General features: G+C 52.2%; 7 protein-coding genes across 7 annotated transcripts; 3 read left to right on the forward strand and 4 right to left on the reverse strand.

The window, feature by feature from the left end:
- Window positions 1-1190: 1190 nt before the first annotated feature.
- On the reverse strand, window positions 1191-1879 carry BDP81DRAFT_165260 (uncharacterized protein). The gene has a single exon (XM_060582094.1). It carries the CDS (start codon window positions 1783-1785, stop codon window positions 1300-1302), a length of 486 nt encoding a protein of 161 aa, XP_060449167.1. The 5' UTR covers window positions 1786-1879; the 3' UTR covers window positions 1191-1299.
- On the reverse strand, window positions 1880-2780 carry BDP81DRAFT_165261 (uncharacterized protein). The gene has a single exon (XM_060582095.1). The coding sequence runs from the start codon at window positions 2478-2480 to the stop codon at window positions 1974-1976; it is 507 nt and encodes a 168-aa protein (XP_060449168.1). The 5' UTR covers window positions 2481-2780; the 3' UTR covers window positions 1880-1973.
- An 861-nt stretch (window positions 2781-3641) lies between these two features.
- On the forward strand, window positions 3642-4954 carry BDP81DRAFT_458659 (uncharacterized protein; the record flags this gene model as incomplete). Its single annotated transcript, XM_060593443.1, has 3 exons — window positions 3642-3963; window positions 3994-4818; window positions 4875-4954. 3 exons carry the CDS (start codon window positions 3642-3644, stop codon window positions 4952-4954), a joined length of 1227 nt encoding a protein of 408 aa, XP_060449169.1.
- A 1000-nt stretch (window positions 4955-5954) lies between these two features.
- On the reverse strand, window positions 5955-6788 carry BDP81DRAFT_165336 (uncharacterized protein). Its single transcript, XM_060582096.1, has 3 exons — window positions 6627-6788; window positions 6361-6560; window positions 5955-6295 (listed from the first exon to the last, which is right to left on the reverse strand). The coding sequence occupies exons 1-3, from the start codon at window positions 6673-6675 to the stop codon at window positions 6005-6007; spliced, it is 540 nt and encodes a 179-aa protein (XP_060449170.1). The 5' UTR covers window positions 6676-6788; the 3' UTR covers window positions 5955-6004.
- Window positions 6789-9687: 2899 nt separating this feature from the next.
- BDP81DRAFT_312378 (WD repeat domain-containing protein) lies at window positions 9688-12191 on the reverse strand (the record flags this gene model as incomplete). Its single annotated transcript, XM_060583797.1, has 6 exons — window positions 9688-10940; window positions 10990-11132; window positions 11181-11713; window positions 11771-11932; window positions 11989-12106; window positions 12169-12191. The coding sequence occupies 6 exons, from the start codon at window positions 12189-12191 to the stop codon at window positions 9688-9690; spliced, it is 2232 nt and encodes a 743-aa protein (XP_060449171.1).
- Window positions 12192-12593: 402 nt separating this feature from the next.
- BDP81DRAFT_420300 (adenylosuccinate lyase) lies at window positions 12594-15886 on the forward strand. The gene is made up of 18 exons (XM_060589835.1): window positions 12594-12815; window positions 12879-13010; window positions 13039-13041; window positions 13140-13193; window positions 13254-13276; window positions 13400-13425; window positions 13474-13551; window positions 13642-13680; window positions 13733-14088; window positions 14212-14239; window positions 14292-14303; window positions 14445-14487; window positions 14537-14585; window positions 14647-14696; window positions 14748-14763; window positions 14833-14873; window positions 14968-15021; window positions 15092-15886. The coding sequence occupies exons 1-18, from the start codon at window positions 12689-12691 to the stop codon at window positions 15416-15418; spliced, it is 1458 nt and encodes a 485-aa protein (XP_060449172.1). The 5' UTR covers window positions 12594-12688; the 3' UTR covers window positions 15419-15886.
- Window positions 15887-16440: 554 nt separating this feature from the next.
- Window positions 16441-16918, forward strand: BDP81DRAFT_420301 (uncharacterized protein; the record flags this gene model as incomplete). Its single annotated transcript, XM_060589836.1, has 1 exon — window positions 16441-16918. A coding segment is annotated over one exon (364 nt), but the record flags the coding sequence as incomplete, so codon positions are not given.
- Between the last annotated feature and the right edge of the window lie 301 nt (window positions 16919-17219).

Genomic DNA, 17219 nt, shown 5'->3' on the forward strand with positions numbered 1-17219 from the left:
ACGGGCAACCCAAGATATTTCGGCCGAATAGCTCCACGGAGTCCCTCTTAGTAGCCCCAAGGCTGATACGAATACAAGAGAGAATGCAAAGGGTTCGGCGGATACACCGGGTACAACGGGATATCGGTGCTAACACACATATCTCGTGGCTTACGTTCCATCCGCGAGGCTTCTTTTTGCTCGTTCTCAGCAAGTAATTTTGCATCCAGGCATTTCGCGTGTGGTGGTACGAATGCCGCCAACAACCGGCAAGCACATTTTCCAAGTTCAGGGCCATTCAAAACGAGCCAGCATCATAAGGGGCCTCCTGCAATCATGTGTGGTACACGTTGGGCGATTTGCGGCGCAGAGTAGGAGGCTGTGAGATGGGCAAGCAAGCCCGATGCGACGGTTTGCAGATCCAACTCCAACAAGTCAGAAACGTGCCCGCGATTCGAGGTGGTCCAACAAGAATCAAGCAATTACATGGGTTCGAGGTGTATTTCTGGGGCGCAAAGGGTCTCCTCATTAACGAGTCGGCTGGTTCGAGTCGCAAAGTCGTCAGAGCGTTTGAGCGGTAAAAGGCACTGCGAAGAGAAAAAAGAAAGGTAGATGCAGCGTGGCGAACCCTCCTGCATCTCACACTCGACAAGGCATCGTCGCGTGGCTTCAACAAAGGGAGGAAGATCCCTGAATTTGACGGCAGGCTCGAGTTGAGTCTAGTGAAGAGTCCAGACGAGACGAGACAGGCAGGGTAATAAGATGCCTCTCTGGCTCTATGGAATAAGAAACCTGGGGTTCGTTGGTTGGCCAGAGGGTGATCCGGCCGGCAGCAGGTTCGCAGATGAGTGGGCAGCAGAGCTGCAAGTCAACACAAGAAGACCGTTACGGCATTATGCTTACCATAGACCGAGTCTTGCGGAGAGTCCGGGTGGCAGCGGGTTCTCCACCTAAAGACAAGTGTCTTCGCCAGCCCAGCCGCCATCTGTGGCCATCGAAATCTGCGGCGGCCAGTGGTTTCTTATTCCTACCGACTCGAATCATGGTGAAGATCCAGATTGCTCATTATGGAACACAGCTACGTACTTTGGGGGACTCTTGACACCATCACACCCCTCCCCCCCTGGTCAGCGCCAAACTAAGCGTACGCAACCCTGCCCGCCTGCCAACCTTTCCCGCCTCTTCACCAGACTATGGCACCCTCGTCGGGCGGGCCCCCGCAAGAGAGTGAGCGGGTTGTCGAGACTCGACACGACGGCGGCCCCACAAACCGTCTTTCCAGACCCTGGGAGGCGGCGGTAAGGCGGCTGCAGTCGACGACTACCGCGTGGCCATCCATCGGCGGCCATTTATCGGTCCCTCCATCTCATCAGCGGGTACAACGTAGCGATGTGTGTGTCTCTCCCAAATCAGAAAGGTATCTCGAGCAACAACCTGAAAGATTACGATGCGCATTTCCTGCGAGATTTGAGGCGGGTATGTGAGTGTGTGTGTGTGGGGAGAAGTAGGTGGGTGGCCAAAAGGACACTCAATTCTGCATCCCAGAATCACACCGACTCTGGCTTGACGCCGAGGACTTGCCGTGGAGTGAGCAGGCCATTCTGCAAACACAACACATGGATGGCGGTTCGGTGAGGTAGGTATTGGGCGGTATGGCATGGGTATGGGAATGGGGGATGGCCGTTGCAAAACGACGACGACAATGAGCCACGAACAACAATCAGAGCAAACACTGTTGGACACAGCCTGTCTCCAACCCCAAATCGGAGGGGGAGGAGTAGAAGGATTATCTATTATTGCAATCATGGGTTCCAGAGTCCCGGGACCGTGGACGACAATGGTCCAACTGGTGCACGGCTGCCAATCTTGGGGAGTCCAGCTTTTGGGGGCCCCCTGAGTCTATCCAATGGCAGTCTCGTGTTGGTCCAACAGTAAATGAGGGTTGAAGTCACACGAAGCAAAGCAGACATGGCATATGCCTGGCGGTTCCTTGCTCACCTCAAAGTCTTTACTGTCACGACTGTGTAAAGAGCATCCGTACCCGACAAGGGCGGAGAGCGAAAAAGAAAAAAGAAAAAAAAAAGAAGAAAAAAAAAAGGCACGGACGACGATGAACTTGTTTGCGCGGGTGTGTTTATCTCCACCTTATACCCACACCTCGAAGTGTCCCGATCGAGTATCTCTAATCGTTCGTTATTCGTCTCTGCTACGTCCGGAAGACAGTGGAACTCGCGGCTTGGCCCCCGAGCGACTACCACCTCACGCACCAGTTGTGACGCGCAGCTCGATCTAAGACTAGCGCCCCCGGAGGAGAATATCGACTGTGCAGCAGGTCCCGAATACCACCTGCACTCGCATCCACACGGGCTCGGGCTCGCCCTCGCTCTGAGTCTGGGCTGGCACGGCCTGGAGTGCCTGGATCCTGGCTGGGCTTGCACTGCACTGGGTGGAGGGGCACCTCGGGCAGCGGCTGCACTACAGATGGCACTATTCCCCTTCATTACCCGGGCCCTCCACGGAAGACTGAAGTAGGTATGGTTACGGAGTACTGTGATGCACTCTCATCTCGACTATGGGACTGCTTCTTCGACTGGAGCAACTCTCTCTCTCTCTCCCTCTCCCTCTCTTTCTCCCTTGCAAGCTGTCCATGATCTCGCAAACCACCCCACCTATTACCTGCGGGCGCTGTCGCTTCCTTCGGTTCCCTCATTCACGCCTCCCCGTCTGAGGTCTCACTCTCTCCTCTTCTTTACTAGGAACTGCTGTTGCTGCTTTCTATTGATCCTGCTGCCATCAGTTGCATGCCCGCGCTCCATCCTCGTCATTCCCAAACAGGCCACGACCCTGTTTGCTACATGCCTCCATTCAAAGGCGGTGGCGTAAGGAAGATGGGTTCTCCTGCAACGGCATGCATTACACAATTGAGGGGGGGGCACGGGAGGAAAGCCACCCACTGACGCACCCAGAACTAGGTAGGTAGGTAGGTAGGTAGGTCACTACCTAGGTACTTGGAAGTTGGAAGAGAAGCGCGCATCCTCTCCATGTCTCTCTCACTCTCTGAGTCTCTCCCCCAGGTGATGAACCAGGATCTTGACCCTGGATGAGGGGCGCTCGGCGCCAGCCAGACCTGACAGATTGGGCGACCTGCATGATACATGCCATGGATCTACACATTTGGTTGCGTCTGCACATTGCCTGCTTTAGCACCGAAGAAAAAATAAGAAACGGCTTTTCGCTGTCAGAAGCCTCCGAGCGGAGCCCCGATCTCCCTGGCCCTTGCTTGGAGCTATAGAGATAAACCTGGTCTTCAACTCAACCCCGTCGAACCGGGGTCCTGGCTCTTTTCTTTCTCAACCGTGTGGAAAGAAGAGTGTCCCAGAGAAAAAGAGATATAACAGAGACAGAGATCCATCGCGGCCGGGAACTTGATAATCAGGGTCTGACCCGTTGTCGATGACTCGTCTTGTTTCTTCCTCCCGATCAACACACACCTTTCGCCCCCAAAGATCTTACACTTTCAACGTTGTTGTTCCTTGATCAAGATCTCCGCAATTGTTAGGCATCATTTCTGCCTTTCTTCTCTTTTGCTGGCTTACGCTCTTGATCTGAGTTACTACCTTGACTCCGGACCTCGACGTCTACTACCTACAACATCAGACAACATGTTCGTCAGGTTACAAGATCACCAAGACGGCATGGACAGGCTGCCGCCTCCGCCAACCATGAGCTACCACCAGAGCCGCACCGACGACGTACCAAGAGTACTACCAAGCCTCTCATCATTCAGCTTCGACGACAGGATGGATGTGGACGCTCGTAACGATACGAAGCCGGGCCAGCGTCATGAGGTGGAAGTGGCAACAACGTTGGCCTCCATGGCATCATTCAACATCAAGTCGCCCACGCTCCCTTCTCCCACTCAGAGCTTCACCTCAATCAAGTCAGATGGTAGGATACAAGTTCCTCATACAAGTATTATTCATGGTAGGCTTTGAAGCTTACATCAACTTCCAGCCATGACGAGATCAACAAACTCTCAATTCTCATCTCCTGAGCCGCGGTCACCAGACCTCCCTTCCGTCAACAGCCAACTTTCCTTCACCAAGGATAGCACGGCACAAATTACGCTCCCCCGCCTTCGTGAACTGGATCTGCGGCTCCCCGAGTCCGAATTCGTTCCCAGCCCGAGCTTCATGCCGTCCGCCATGACCGGAGGGCCTCGCCGAAGTAGTATCGACTCCCTCGGCTCCTTCCAAGAACCCAGAATGGACCTCTCTTCCTCAACAGCCTACCGAATCCCGATGCCACCGATGGCCTACCCGGACGCTCTCCCCTCGCCCACCTTCAGCAACTCCCACCGCAACCCCCTCTCGCCACCCAGCCGCCGTCTCCAGCACAGGTTACCAGTTACCCTCCGGACCGGCTGCAGCCCCAGCCGTCGACCCCGCCGCTCACCAACGGGGTCCCGCTGCAACGTGAAGTACACGATCCAGCAGGTCGACTTCATCGACTACTTCCGCGTCGACCACCACCTGTCCTGGAAGGAGGTCGAGGCCAAGTACGCCTCCGTCTTCCCCGAGGACGCCGCAAAGGGCCACAAGCGCGGGCCCCAAGGGCTCCAGGGCGTCTACTACCGCAAGAATAAGCAGATCCCCGCCACGGACCCCAACAACCTGCTCGTCTTTGACGAGGACGACAACCCAAAGACGTTCCAGTGCGACGTCCGGGAGCAAGGGAAGAAGATGAACAACTCGATTGGCCTGTTGGGCATGCACCCCGAGCGCGCCATCACCTACGCGTGGGTTTCGGAAGAGCACAAGCGGCAGTACGACAAGCTTGGTAAGTTGTTTTCTTGATAGCATGGAGACTAGCAATGGAACTAACGTGTATACCAGGTCGCGCAAGACAAGCTCAGCTCAACGACGCGGAGACACGGAAGAAGAGGAGACGAGCCATCCAGAACAGCCGTCTTTGAATCGTCTTCTCTACTCTTCAGTTTCTCCTCATTCTCTTTATATCTCTTTTCATTCTTATTCCTTCGGGAAACTATATACTACACACTTTGAGGAAAAGCTGCACGAAACAGCCCCTTTACAATCTCGCCCAAAAGAAAACACGGAATACACAAAACATCACGCATTCAGCGTGTAATCATTCTTCTATCCAAAAGCGCAAGAGACTCGCACAAAAAAAAACTTGGTTTTCAGAAATGGGATAGTACTTGTGTACGATGACGAAAAGAACAGAGCAACTCCGTTTCCCCCCCCCCCGTCTGACGAAGGGGTGGCGGTGTTTGGAGGCGTTGAACAAAGCAACATGGGAGTAGTTTTTCTTTGGTTATTCCGTTTTCTTCACTTCTTGTTTTCCCACTTCCCTGCATCATGGTCACGGTACCAACGGGGCAAAAGCTGGGCAGGCTCTTTTTTCCACCATAGGGGCGGCACAGCAACAAGCGCAGGATACGCCGAGCAGCAAGAGAGGGAAAAATTTTTTGGGGGAGGGAATGGGGTGTGGTGTGTGTGCATCGATCAAGATAGCATGGAACATGGGAACAATGGGATCAAGGGAAACGTTGATGACAAGGAGTTGAAAGAGAAAGCATTATTCATTTTCTGTTCTGTTTTTACAACTACAATTGGGGCGAAAAAAGAAGATACCAGTGTGGTGTGGCGCGTTGTGTGGAAAGGGAAGGGGGGGTGCGGATTGTTAGTCGGAGCATCTCGGCGAAGATTTGGAACTACGTTTTTTTCTTCTCATTCATCATCTTTTTGGTTCTTCACGCATGGTACGTGGGGACTACGACATACGAAATGTGTCCACAATGCATTTTACAATGGGATTATGAAACGTCAAAGAGGGTGGGATCGGGTTGGGGAGACGAGAAGGTGTTGGGTTCCTGATTGCTTGTCTGGGGGCCACACTTAGAGGTTTTGGTTGGTCGGTTGGTTGGGAGTTTTCCTGGAACACGGAAATAAAGGGATTAGTAGATTTTAGAAATCACTAGGAATCAAACCACAAGTTCAAATTACATCCAAAGTCTGGCTGCGAGTCTGAAATAGACGGTTTGTGCGTGTCTTCCATCACCCCATTCCAGGGTTCTGGAAACCCATTGTTTGGTTTGCACGGACAACAGAAACGGGCCGTCGGATCTTGTTCTCGACGTAATCCGCCTTATGGGGATTTCGAGGGAGAGGTGAATGTGAGACGAGGCGGATGCAAAACAAAACGTTGGTACACCCTTGTGGGAATTTCGTCCTTTGAACAACGATAGACTGTTGCTACCATTGTCTTTCTCCCGCCTGAAACCGGGTGATATCTGCCCTTGGGTCAAGGAGGATTAGGCGAATGGTCCGAGGTTACCCATTGTCGAATCTCACAAACATTACCCATTGACATTTGGATTTGGATTTGCGGGAGTTCCTCATCCAGCATTGCTTGCAGCATTAGCGCTGTGCTACAGAACCGTAAAGAGAATGCTGCGAGCGTTGGTCTGCAGAGTACTCTAGAAATATTCGCCCGGCGTCTGCGGCAAGGTCCGTACGCAGAAACATTTTTGGAACTGGGTGGGCGGTTTGGGCGGTCTGTCTGTCTGTATCTCAGTCTACCTTGTCTTTTCTGTCCATTGTTGGTCAGGTAAATGTACGTACGCGTGTTTGTAAGCTCAGGTTTGTCAATTTTGACCGGGCTGGCGGGCATCGTGCATGTTATGCGCAGCTGTCACCGGCTTGTCACAGCGGACAGTGTGACGTGAGTTGACTGGGCTGTAATGCATAGAGGCTGATGTACGGTTGGAATTTATGTATAGGTCGACCGCATGATGATCTCCGGCCAGAGGCAGCGGCGTAGCAAAACCAAGCGGCCGTAAGGGGTGAACCATTCTTTCTGCGGCGGCTTGTGTCCTCTAGAATAGGGACAGCGAACCGTCACGTTGGCCCTTTGTGAACGAGTTTGGCAGACAGTGACAAGCTGGGGGTGGCGTGGGTGACCAGAACGCTAGTAGGATCGATGCAAGATGGAGGTGGTGATGAAGAATCTTGGAGATGGTGGCGTTGATGGGATACTAGCTTCGTTTCTGCCCCTATCAAATAAAATGGAACGGAGGTGAACCAGACAGTTGGGACCGTCATGTTGGTGAATTTATGTAAGAAAGAGAGGTGACAGGGTAACGAGGTGCTGGATTCATCTGTCACCCGGTATCCTTAGAATGGGGCTTGTTGAAAATGGAGCGTGTAGGGGGGCCATTTGTCTGTTTGCTTCAATGTTTGCTTCCTGTTGCTGTGCTCAGCCATCTAGAGGAAGCGCTGATTGCTGTTGATTGCTGTCCTCATGTGACGACTCCACACCCTAGACCGTTCTGCCTTGGAGAATTGCGTATCGCTATTGTCTACACAGAAACGCACCGTTGGGTAGAAGGTCGGGTTGTTCGCAGTGTGGTGCATATTTTCGAAGTTTGCCAGTCACACCTGAGGGGTGCAGTGGGTGTTGTTTGTCAGATGCCCCAAGGTGGTGGACGTTCGGACTCGGATCTGCCGCGTCCCTTCCTTTGACGATGGTCTCCTTGTTCCCCGCCTTCTTTTCCCATTTCAATATCCTGGCTCCTTTCTTGCCTCTCTGTATGTCTCGTGGACATGCAGGGGCGGGTAGAGTATTGGTCGGTGAAGATGGTGACCCGCTTCATGTTTGCTCTCAACGGCAGGGCTGCGTATCTCCAGATATTGTCCCGCATCCAACGTGCGGTTTCGGGGGCCGAGGCTAGTCTGGTCTGGTGGCTGCTGGCACGGGGACGTCCATCTCCAAAGCGTTCAATATTCCAAGAGTCGGGCGGCTTGCTTGTTTGCCTTGGCGTTCTCTCTCGATGCGATGGCCATCCTCATCCGGCGTGGAAGCTTTCTCGAAGCGATATGCTGCCAAACAAGGTGCTAGCAGTGGGTGTCTTCAACAAACATCAACGCTTGTCCTAGTGGTGTTTTCGACGTTGAACCGGCGTGGTCTACAACCACGCCCCTCCCTACCGCCAAGGCCGTAGAGACGAGAGTGGTGAACATTGAGCATTGTTCTGGGATGAAAGTGGGCCGGTTAGATGATAACCTTGTAACTTGTGTTGGACGTCGGTCCATGCAGTGTTTTTGAAGAAGTGGTCTTGGCTCACCAGATATGCGAGGAGAACATGCCGCGAGAGGCGAAACGTCCGAAGCAAAAGTAGAATCTGTGTTGGAACAATGTGGCAAGGTGGAGGCTGAAGATGACGGATTTACCTAGGCTCATCCTGACACCGGGGGACGTTGTTGGTTCTGCAAAGGCGTGAAGAATTTATCCACACTGGGTTAGTTCCGGGGTGGAGTGGTCCAGTCAAGTTCCAACATCAACCGGGTAGGCGTAATTAAGCCAACGGGCAGGCTCCTTCCTCGGCTATCACCACGACCCTTCGTCTCCATTAAAATGGAGGCAGGAACGACATCCTCGTCAGCGCCGTCGGGCACCCACATTCACTGGCGCGGAAGGAAGCCGGAAAGTCAGGCGGGCCCCGTTTGCTGGAGCAAAGTTCTAGAGACCGGACGAGCATCTGACTGTCCGTATCGTGATGGGGTATGTATTTGACGCTTATCTCAAAGTTTGTGGTAGCAGCTAGCAGTGGATGTTGTAAGTGTGTAATATATGGATATGCAAGCAACATCGAGCTTTTGGCCCTTTGAAAGGGATAAGAGTGGGCGCAGACGTGATGAGGCATAGCCCGTGACCTCTCCTTCTGTAATTCGTTGAGAGACGCCTGCTGTCAAAACAGTTACGGCTGCTCGTGTGGGTATCCATCATGGGGAAGACTACCTGGCTATTTGAAATACCATCGATCGGTCCATCAGACCTGGAGATCTATCAGTGCTGGCTCGAATTCAATTTTGACCACGAGGTTCCCAATTGCTTTCGGCCCCTGGTAAGTTAAAGAGAAAATGTTAATGATAATAATCAATGGAGAAATCAAAAAAGAAAAGAAAAGGGGGTTGGGGGATACTGACTCTGGAATTCACGCCCCTGTCCGGATTCGAACAGCGCGCCCCTCGATCCAGCACGGAAGTCATTGGAGTATTTGTTTTATATCGACTCTGCGTCAGAGCCGATACCACTGGGCCAAATCCATAATGTTGAGTCATGAATCTGTCCAGTGGGTGCTGGTGACAGTAACGGCGTTGGGATGGAATATATACCATCCAGAGGTTGAGGAAGGTCCAGGTACGTACTCTACTGCCCAGGACGCTCCTTCCGATCACACTGCTACCTACCTACCCAGCCAAGTGAAATTCCCAGTCAGCGAGGTACGATGAGCATCAAAGGTTTATCAGGGAGGTACCATTGGTGACTGAATTTTGCCTGGTCAATGATTCTTCGTCGGTGTAATTCCAAGGGGGTGAGAGGTATCTCGAGTGTGATGTTGGGATCAATGTACATCCGTTCTAACTATCGACTTGAACGGGACAGGATTTCTTAACCTATCAATGACCTATTCGATTCCATCACGTCTCGCAATTTGAACAGGTAGTGTATCTTGTGACTGGCAAAGTCTGGCGGCAATAAAGTTATCTTCAAAGGACTTGTTTCTCTCGATCTACTATAAACGACGCATCTCTGCGCAAGCAAACATCGTAGTCATCGTATAGCTGGCTCCTGTAGCACTGCTCATCATTAATTCTTCATCTACATCTCTACTCGTGATTATCACGGAAAGGGAGACTTTGGCTTGTCCATGGGCTGTAGTCCGAAAATGTCGTCCGACTTGATTGGCAAAGTCTGGTCGTCGGAGTCCGCGACGACCTCGCCAAACAGAAAAGCGTTACGTTCCCTGCTGATGTTCCCAGATGGCTTCTTGCGATGCGCGCCTCCTGAGCTCGACTTGGGCAACTTGGGCGGTGATGCAGTCTGGGCGGATTGGTCTGGCTCGAGCATCCAAGAGAAAGAAGACTGGGCGAGGGTTGATCGTGTCGGGATTGGCGGTTGAGGTCGTTCCAATGGCTTCACCCGAGGCGCGTCAGCTTTCGGGCTTGATACCAGAGCTGACGGATGTTCAGCTGGTTTGTCTGCGGGTTCTTCTTGTGCAATGTCCATGATATCGGGAATTGCTGATTTCGAGGTCGGGGATCTCGTCTTCTCTTGATCTTCCAGAGACAGTGTCGAAATGACACCTGCCACACTCTCCGCGGCGACCGCCGCCCCTAGCACAGCACTATCGTTTGCGTCTATCTCCATCAGGGTCTCGTTGTTTGCCTCCTCCGGCGGTGGACTGGTGAAGCCCTCGAGATTTGGTACTTCGATAGTCGGGTCTTCCAAGTAAACCTTTACAAACTGCACCTTAGCAGCCGCTACCTCAACAAGCTCCAACGTCTTGACCTTGTCTTCTAGATTAGTAGTGGCCAATGACCTGAGACTTGTCACTGTCTCGTCTAGCATGTTGGCCAGCAATTTATTACGTTGCTCTATGGCAGCGATGGCCTGTGCCGCCGAGTCATCGCCTAGTAGGTGCTTTGCCATCCGAGGGGGATAGCGTACTTCGTTCAGCCCTTGCATGTTTCTTTTGATGTCGCCCATGGCGTCTCGTACAGCTTGATTAATGCCCAGCTTCTCGCCTCGCTCCAATACGCTTTTAGCAGCGCCTTGGAAAAGTGCCTCTACACCGCCCTGCTGTTGGATAAACCTACTCGCAGACGGGATCGGCGACTGGCCACCTTTGGTTCTATTTCTGAAAGATGAGAAAGCTTGGCCCATTGGTGTCGTGGGCCGCGAACTGCTGGCAGATTGTGTCGTGCTGGGCATTTTCCCGGTGTACTTTAGAAGGAGCGAAACGCCACCGGAGACATTGAGGTGTGTTCTTAGATACACCGCATCATCCACAAAAGTATGCGGTCCGTGAGGAACGTCTGGTGCAGGATACTTGAGAAGCAATTGCAAACAAACGGAGTAGTCCGCCTCGAGTACTGCCATTGTTCAGTTCCAGCGACGTTGGGGCAATCTGGAAACACTTACAGCTCCAGCGGATGCGAAGAAGCATTGCGACACAAATCAGATCTATCAAGCTGAGGGACGGATCGACTGCAAATAGAGTATCCCATAGCACGAGCATTTCATCAAATGGGAACTCGCGACCAAAGAGAAGGCGAATCCAGCGGCTGTGATGTGTCAGTGGAAGTCAACATTAATAAATATGGTCGACCCACATCAGGAAGATCTGTGGCAGAATATCAATGTCTTTAAGATGGCTGGCCAGCTCAGGATCAACCTTGGCCAATAGAACCTCATGGATGTGTTTGCTCTTCTCGACGATGGCTGATGTTTCCACGCGCTCTTTCGAGGCGGACGCCAATGCCGCCTTTGAGATCGAGTCTTGGACTTCATAAAACGACCTTGCCTTCTCCATAATCTTGGAGAATAACGCAAACGCGTCGTGTTCAATGAAGGAAGAGTCGAGCATGCCGAGCATCGTCTCATCGACACTTGTGCCATTGGATGAGGTGGCCACACCATCAAGCGCGTCCTTGTTGACGACGAAGGCGATGGGCGCCAGAAGCTCATGCATACCCTGTCGATAACCACCGCTATTAGGGTGAAGCTTACAGTACACAAACAAGGCGTCGATAATCATGGTCTGTGTTTGCTCCTCTTGGTAGAATGGTTCATCAGGCAATCGGCGAACATCTTGCGCGATCTCAGCCCTGATTATCTCGTCCTGTCGAACAGTGTTCCATGGTGACTGAGTGATGTGTGAGCTCAAGTCTGCGACTGAGATGCTGGATTCATCTTTACTCACCTTTGGATCGTCCGTCAATGGATCAATAGCTACCTTGGCCAGCTCCTCAGGATGCTTGATGAACTTCAAGAAGTGATCTCGCCTTTCGGAATAGAAACTTCGCGATTCAGAAAGTCGATGCAGCCAGTCAGATGTTGGGTCGTCTTGCATCAACAGGAATGCCTAAGAGACTGTCAGCTCCAAGTTGAGATGATATCAACCTCGAAGTGCACACCGACCTTCCAACAAATTGACCGATGTCCCGAAATGCATGGGCTCGAAGGCCCGTTATATTTGACTGCATTTTGCAAGTCTGACAGATGCCCTGCATGCTTCACTGTCTCGGCCCATCGTGTCCTATGAGTTGGATTAGTCGGTGAATATGATGTCACAGCTGTGATGATGCGACTCGCACTCACTGGGCTTCATCGAGCGTCCTCATCTTACAGAGAAGAGGCAATGCTCCCCTGAGACCTGCAAAATTCAATCAAACAGAAGCAGCGGGACTGTCATCCCAAGGCTTCGAGAGACCCAAAGCTGCACGCGATAAGGAGAGATTAGGTGTTGATCGATTGGGATGTAGTTCTTGTTGTGGTTGGAGGTGGCTGGAGAGGAACAAGGCGATGGCGGAAGCTTGGGCCAAGCCAAAGTACCGCTCTTCGTACCTGATGAGGTAAGAGAGCCCAGAGACCTGCGATGGAGGGGCAGCGACAGAATGCAGGGGTCGGTGGCCTGTTATGGGGCAGCGGGGCACTGCGAAATCTGCGACCGCCTGCCCAATTAAAAAGTACCCCGCGATCGGTCCAAGTCATGTCAGTGCCAGTCGCCGGACAATTTTCGTGCATTTACTTTCTGAGAGTGACTATTTTGTCGTAAAGGTTTTTCCCTCTTTGTGTAAGGCGTGAAGATCCTCAAAATATCACACACACAAATCTCAAAATGTCCGGACTCGACACGTACAAGACGCCCCTCGATGGCAGATACGCCAGTGAGGAGGCCAAGAAGCTGTTCTCCCAGCGTAACCGTCATTCCACTTGGAGACAGCTCTGGCTTTGGTTGGCTGAGAGTGAGTGACGGAATTTCTCTCATCATGGTCTGATCAGACTCATTTCTGACGACGTTAATATAGGCGAGAAGGAGCTTGGCATCGATGGAATCTCTGAGGAGGCTTTGGAGCAAATGAGAGCTCACCTGACATTGACCGACGAGGACTTCAAGGTGGCTGCCGTTGAGGAGAAGAGACGTCGTCATGACGTGGTGAGTAAATGTGTTGACTCTGGTAAAATTTGCTCAAATATTAATCGGCTTCTCACAGATGGCTCGTAAGTGGTTTGTTTGGGCGTGGGCTCTTACACGGATCAGCCTGAGGTGTTGACATAGTTATTCGCAGACGTCCACGCTTTCGGCCAAGTTGCGCCTGCCGCCGCTGGCATCATTCATCTCGGTAAGAACTCAGTTAAATCTGCGATGCATGTTGTGTTCTTCATACTTATTGTGTATACAGGTGCCACGAGCTGCTTCGTCACTGTATGTTGCCTCATGTTCGCTTGCGTCAAGGGAGCCGTCTTGTACTGTTTCAAGGCTCCTTGGAACAATTTAAAGGTCTCTGAGACGGTCTTGTGAAATAGTGGCTGACATAATGTGTTACAGGATAACGCAGAGCTCATCCTTATGAGGTAATGCGAGAAAGATGACTTCAGAGGTTGAAAACTAACGCCTGGCAGAAATGCTATGGACCTTCTCTTGCCCAAGCTGGCTAAGGTCATCCAAAACCTCTCCCAGTTCGCTCTTCAGCACAAGGAGTAAGTCAAGGCTCGATCGAGCGGTTGGATCGGCGTAGTTTCGGGAATGATCCGCCTGCGAGGTCCTATAGTGACTAACAAAATCTACAGGCTCGCAACTCTGGGATTCACCCACTACCAGGCCGCACAGTGAGTCTCACCCCTATTTCTGTGCCAAGAATACACATTGACATCTGGTAAGACTCATTACCGTGGGACGCCGCGCCGCACAGTGGATCCAGGATTTGTGCATGGACTTGAAGAACATCGAGACTGCGCGCGAGCGCTTGGCATTCCGCGGTGCGATGGGAACCACCGGAACGCAGGCTTCCTTTATGGAGATCTTCCAGGGAGATGGCGCCAAGATTGACAAGCTCAACGACCTTCTCTGCGAGAAGGCCGGCTTCCCCAAGACCTATGACATCTCAACCCAGACATACACCCGCAAGACGGATCTCGACGTCAGCAACGCGATTTGCGGCCTCGGCGCAACCGCCATGCACATTACCAATGACATCCGTCACCTCGCCCACTCCAAGGAGATGGAAGAGCCTTTTGGTGAGTAGTTGAAAGGCTCTCTTGCCTCCTGAATCCCTGCATCCTCAAGGAACCTTTCAGCGGAGAGTTCGGAAAAAGGGGAGTATGGATGATGTTTGAGTATCGGGCTGACAGTGTCTCCAGAGAAGGACCAAATCGGTTCCTCAGCAATGTATGTGCAATTCCTAACTTGCAAAAGAGTTGATTGACTGACTTCACCACAGGGCGTACAAGAGGTAGAGACACCCGCGTTTTCTCTTTCCCCCTTTCGCCATGAAAGGATCTCAGCAGATGGCACGCTTGTCCACACTAGATGCTCGCACTGGCGCCCTTTAGCAACGACTGAGATCATTCCACCGAGCTGACACCATTATTAGAAACCCCATGCGCAGCGAGCGTATCTGCTCTCTCGGACGCAAGGTTCGTCTGTCCCAGGGCGTGGAAGAGGATTGATGCTGACATAACCTAGCTGCGCTCCCTGCCAGCCAACTTCGCGGATACGTACGCGGACCAGTGGTGTAAGTCCCCTAAACCCCCGACCCTGATGAAACTCCCAAGTTGCTAATGGCAACGGCTTAGTTGAGCGAACTCTCGACGACTCTGCTATTCGCAGAATCGATATCCCTGAGGCAAGTTCACTCCGTCTACGAGTATGAGTACGTGGGACTAACCAGTAATAGATGTTCCTCTTGGCAGGTCAGTTATGAGCGGCTCTAGATACCTATATGCACTGCTCTGTTGTCAAAGCTGTGCTAACATGCTCAGATGCCATCCTTCTTGGACTTGACAACGTCACGTCCGGCCTGGTAAGTCATCCTGTTCACCCCTTCCAGACTCGGGAACAACAAATACGCGTGTCTATCCCAACCACCATGAAACATATCGCTCACAGCTACGCAGGTCATCTACCCCGAGGTCATTCGCGCCCACGTGATGGAGGAGCTCCCCTTCATGGTAAGGCTAAAACACACCCTGGAAAGAATGTTGGGTTTCGCGCACAAATCGGCTAACATTCATGGAAAAGGCAACCGAGAACATCATCATGAAGATCGTCGCCAAGGGTGGTTCCCGCCAGGAAGCCCACGAGGAGATCCGCGTCCTGTCCCACCAGGCCGCCGACGTCGTCAAGAAGCAGGGCGGCAAGAACGACCTCATCGAGCGCATCAAGGCCACGGAGTACTTCAAGCCCGTCTGGGACTCCATCGACCAGCTGCTGGACCCGAACCTGTTCACCGGCCGCTCCGCGACCATGGTCCAGCGCTACTGCGGCGAGGGCGGTCCCGTCCAGGAGCAGATCAAGGCCTATGCCGAGTACATCAAGAACACTGGTGCTGCTGAGCTCAACGTCTAAGCTGAGATGGGCTGTGTCGGCGTAGGGTTTCTCGGACTGTGACTATGGCTGGCTCTTGAGTCGGTTGTGGGTCGGGGGTCACTTGCTTTCAGATTGTTATGAGAAGGGATGAAAAGAGCGCTTCGGCGGCCTCGTCGTCGATATGGCTACCGCATGTGCCACCAAAAATTGCTCATGATTGCATTCCGCAGGAGAAGAAAAGGGAAAATATAGACTGGGATTTACGGATCGTCATTGACCAAGCGATGTTGAGTATTTGTGTGACGCCATGCCGAAGACATAGCAAGTATCGCAAGATAACCAAAAGGGTACAACATAAAGGGCACCAAGCAACGTATAGTAGCCATGGGAATCTATTCTCCCTCTCAAAGTCACTACGCCCAACCCCACATGTTTTCGATATTGTTACACCAATCCGCCGGGATCCCGCAAAAGTTCTGGTCGTTCTCCGTCGGCGCCGCAAAGCACTTATTTTCTCAACTCAAAATAGCAAAGACTGTGCACTCGTTTCCTCTGCCTAACATTATCAAAGAACAGCGTACTGGTTGGCTTCTTCGCAGAATACTTAAACTTACCACGGTACTCACGAGGTCGCTTGCCAGCCTCAAAAACCACACCGGCTCCCGCAGGGTCCGACGGAAACCGAGATTTAGCAGTAAAGGCCGATGAAACCGCACTCGGAGGCTCCGTAGTCAATTTCCCCCAGTGTGTCTAATTGATGATTCCAAGTATAGGCTCCCTTGATGGAGCGAGTATTACAGCCCCGGGTCTAGTTGGTAACTTGGTTACCACTTTTACTAAAGCTGGTTGTATTATGACTCCAACTCTCAAGTTGCGAGCGGCTCGGAGCTTTTTAAGTGAGGATGAGCATTATAAGTGACAGGCTGAGCGCTTCGCATCCAAATCTATAACCCGATGTCTCCCCAGCTAGGCCACAACACCCTGGCTCACGACTCTCTTTAAAAGCCAAGCCAACCCTTTACATTCATTACATTTCAAAGAGACACGGCAACAACATCCACCATGAAGCGACAACACGTCGCCCTGCCGGGCCTGAAATCCCTGGCCGCCGCCATCCTCGTCGCCCGCGTCGCCGAGGGCGCAAAGACCTACTGCGCCAACCAAAACAACGTCGTCGCGGCGGACACCAACTGCGACGGCACGAAGCCTGCCGACACCTTTTTCATGTTCTTCAGCGAAGAAGACTCCATCCCGCTCGGCGGCGCCGTCGACCCTCTCAAGACGGACCTGTATGACAGCGCCGACCCGGTCGAGCGACAGAATGCCAGGTTTCCTTTCGAAGTTGATGAGGCCAAGTTCGAGACTAGAGACATGGAGTCTGGCGGATTCGGCAGGCGAGCTTGTGGAGGTAATGGTGGTGGCTAAAGTGGCATTCTTCTGGGAGAGGAACAGTGAATATTTTTTTGAAGGTCTTAGGGTTCATATTATACCACAATACAGTCAATCTCATCAAAGGCTCAGGAACCCTCTTGCTCGTTTGGCGAAATTCTTAGTTGGCCCTCACCAGCTCACAGCGCACATTCATTTCAACCTCTTGGAGACATCAGTCACTATGACTAAAGTTGAGCTTGAGGAAGGCTTAGTTTCAATATCAGCTTCTGTTCTCCGGGAGAAATAGATGGAATCTCGAAAAGTGGATGGCCCTCACCGTCATGCTTTCTATATAGCGGTCTGTCATTGCCCTCACACGATGCGAGTACGCAGTCAGGTTTTTGTGAATACAAGATTCCGAAACTTCGTCTGTCTAACCCGCCATCAATAGCAGCATCTCATCGTTTTC

Source organism: Colletotrichum phormii, assembly GCF_030913505.1.
Source record: "Colletotrichum phormii strain CBS 102054 chromosome Unknown BDP81scaffold_4, whole genome shotgun sequence".
NCBI classification, from domain to species: domain Eukaryota; kingdom Fungi; phylum Ascomycota; class Sordariomycetes; order Glomerellales; family Glomerellaceae; genus Colletotrichum; species Colletotrichum phormii.

Coding starts and splice junctions, on each gene's coding strand:
- BDP81DRAFT_165260 (XM_060582094.1), bottom strand. CDS start 1,785: ATGATTGCAATAATAGATAATCCTTCTACTCCTCCCCCTCCGATTTGG.
- BDP81DRAFT_165261 (XM_060582095.1), bottom strand. CDS start 2,480: ATGAAGGGGAATAGTGCCATCTGTAGTGCAGCCGCTGCCCGAGGTGCC.
- BDP81DRAFT_165336 (XM_060582096.1), bottom strand. CDS start 6,675: ATGCCCGCCAGCCCGGTCAAAATTGACAAACCTGAGCTTACAAACACG. Junction 6,561..6,626: donor ACCTGAGCTTACAAACACGC/GTACGTACATTT, acceptor ACAGACAGACAG/ACCGCCCAAACCGCCCACCC. Junction 6,296..6,360: donor TCCAAATGTCAATGGGTAAT/GTTTGTGAGATT, acceptor ACCCAAGGGCAG/ATATCACCCGGTTTCAGGCG.
- BDP81DRAFT_420300 (XM_060589835.1), top strand. CDS start 12,689: ATGTCCGGACTCGACACGTACAAGACGCCCCTCGATGGCAGATACGCC. Junction 12,816..12,878: donor CTGGCTTTGGTTGGCTGAGA/GTGAGTGACGGA, acceptor ACGTTAATATAG/GCGAGAAGGAGCTTGGCATC. Junction 13,194..13,253: donor CGCTGGCATCATTCATCTCG/GTAAGAACTCAG, acceptor TTGTGTATACAG/GTGCCACGAGCTGCTTCGTC.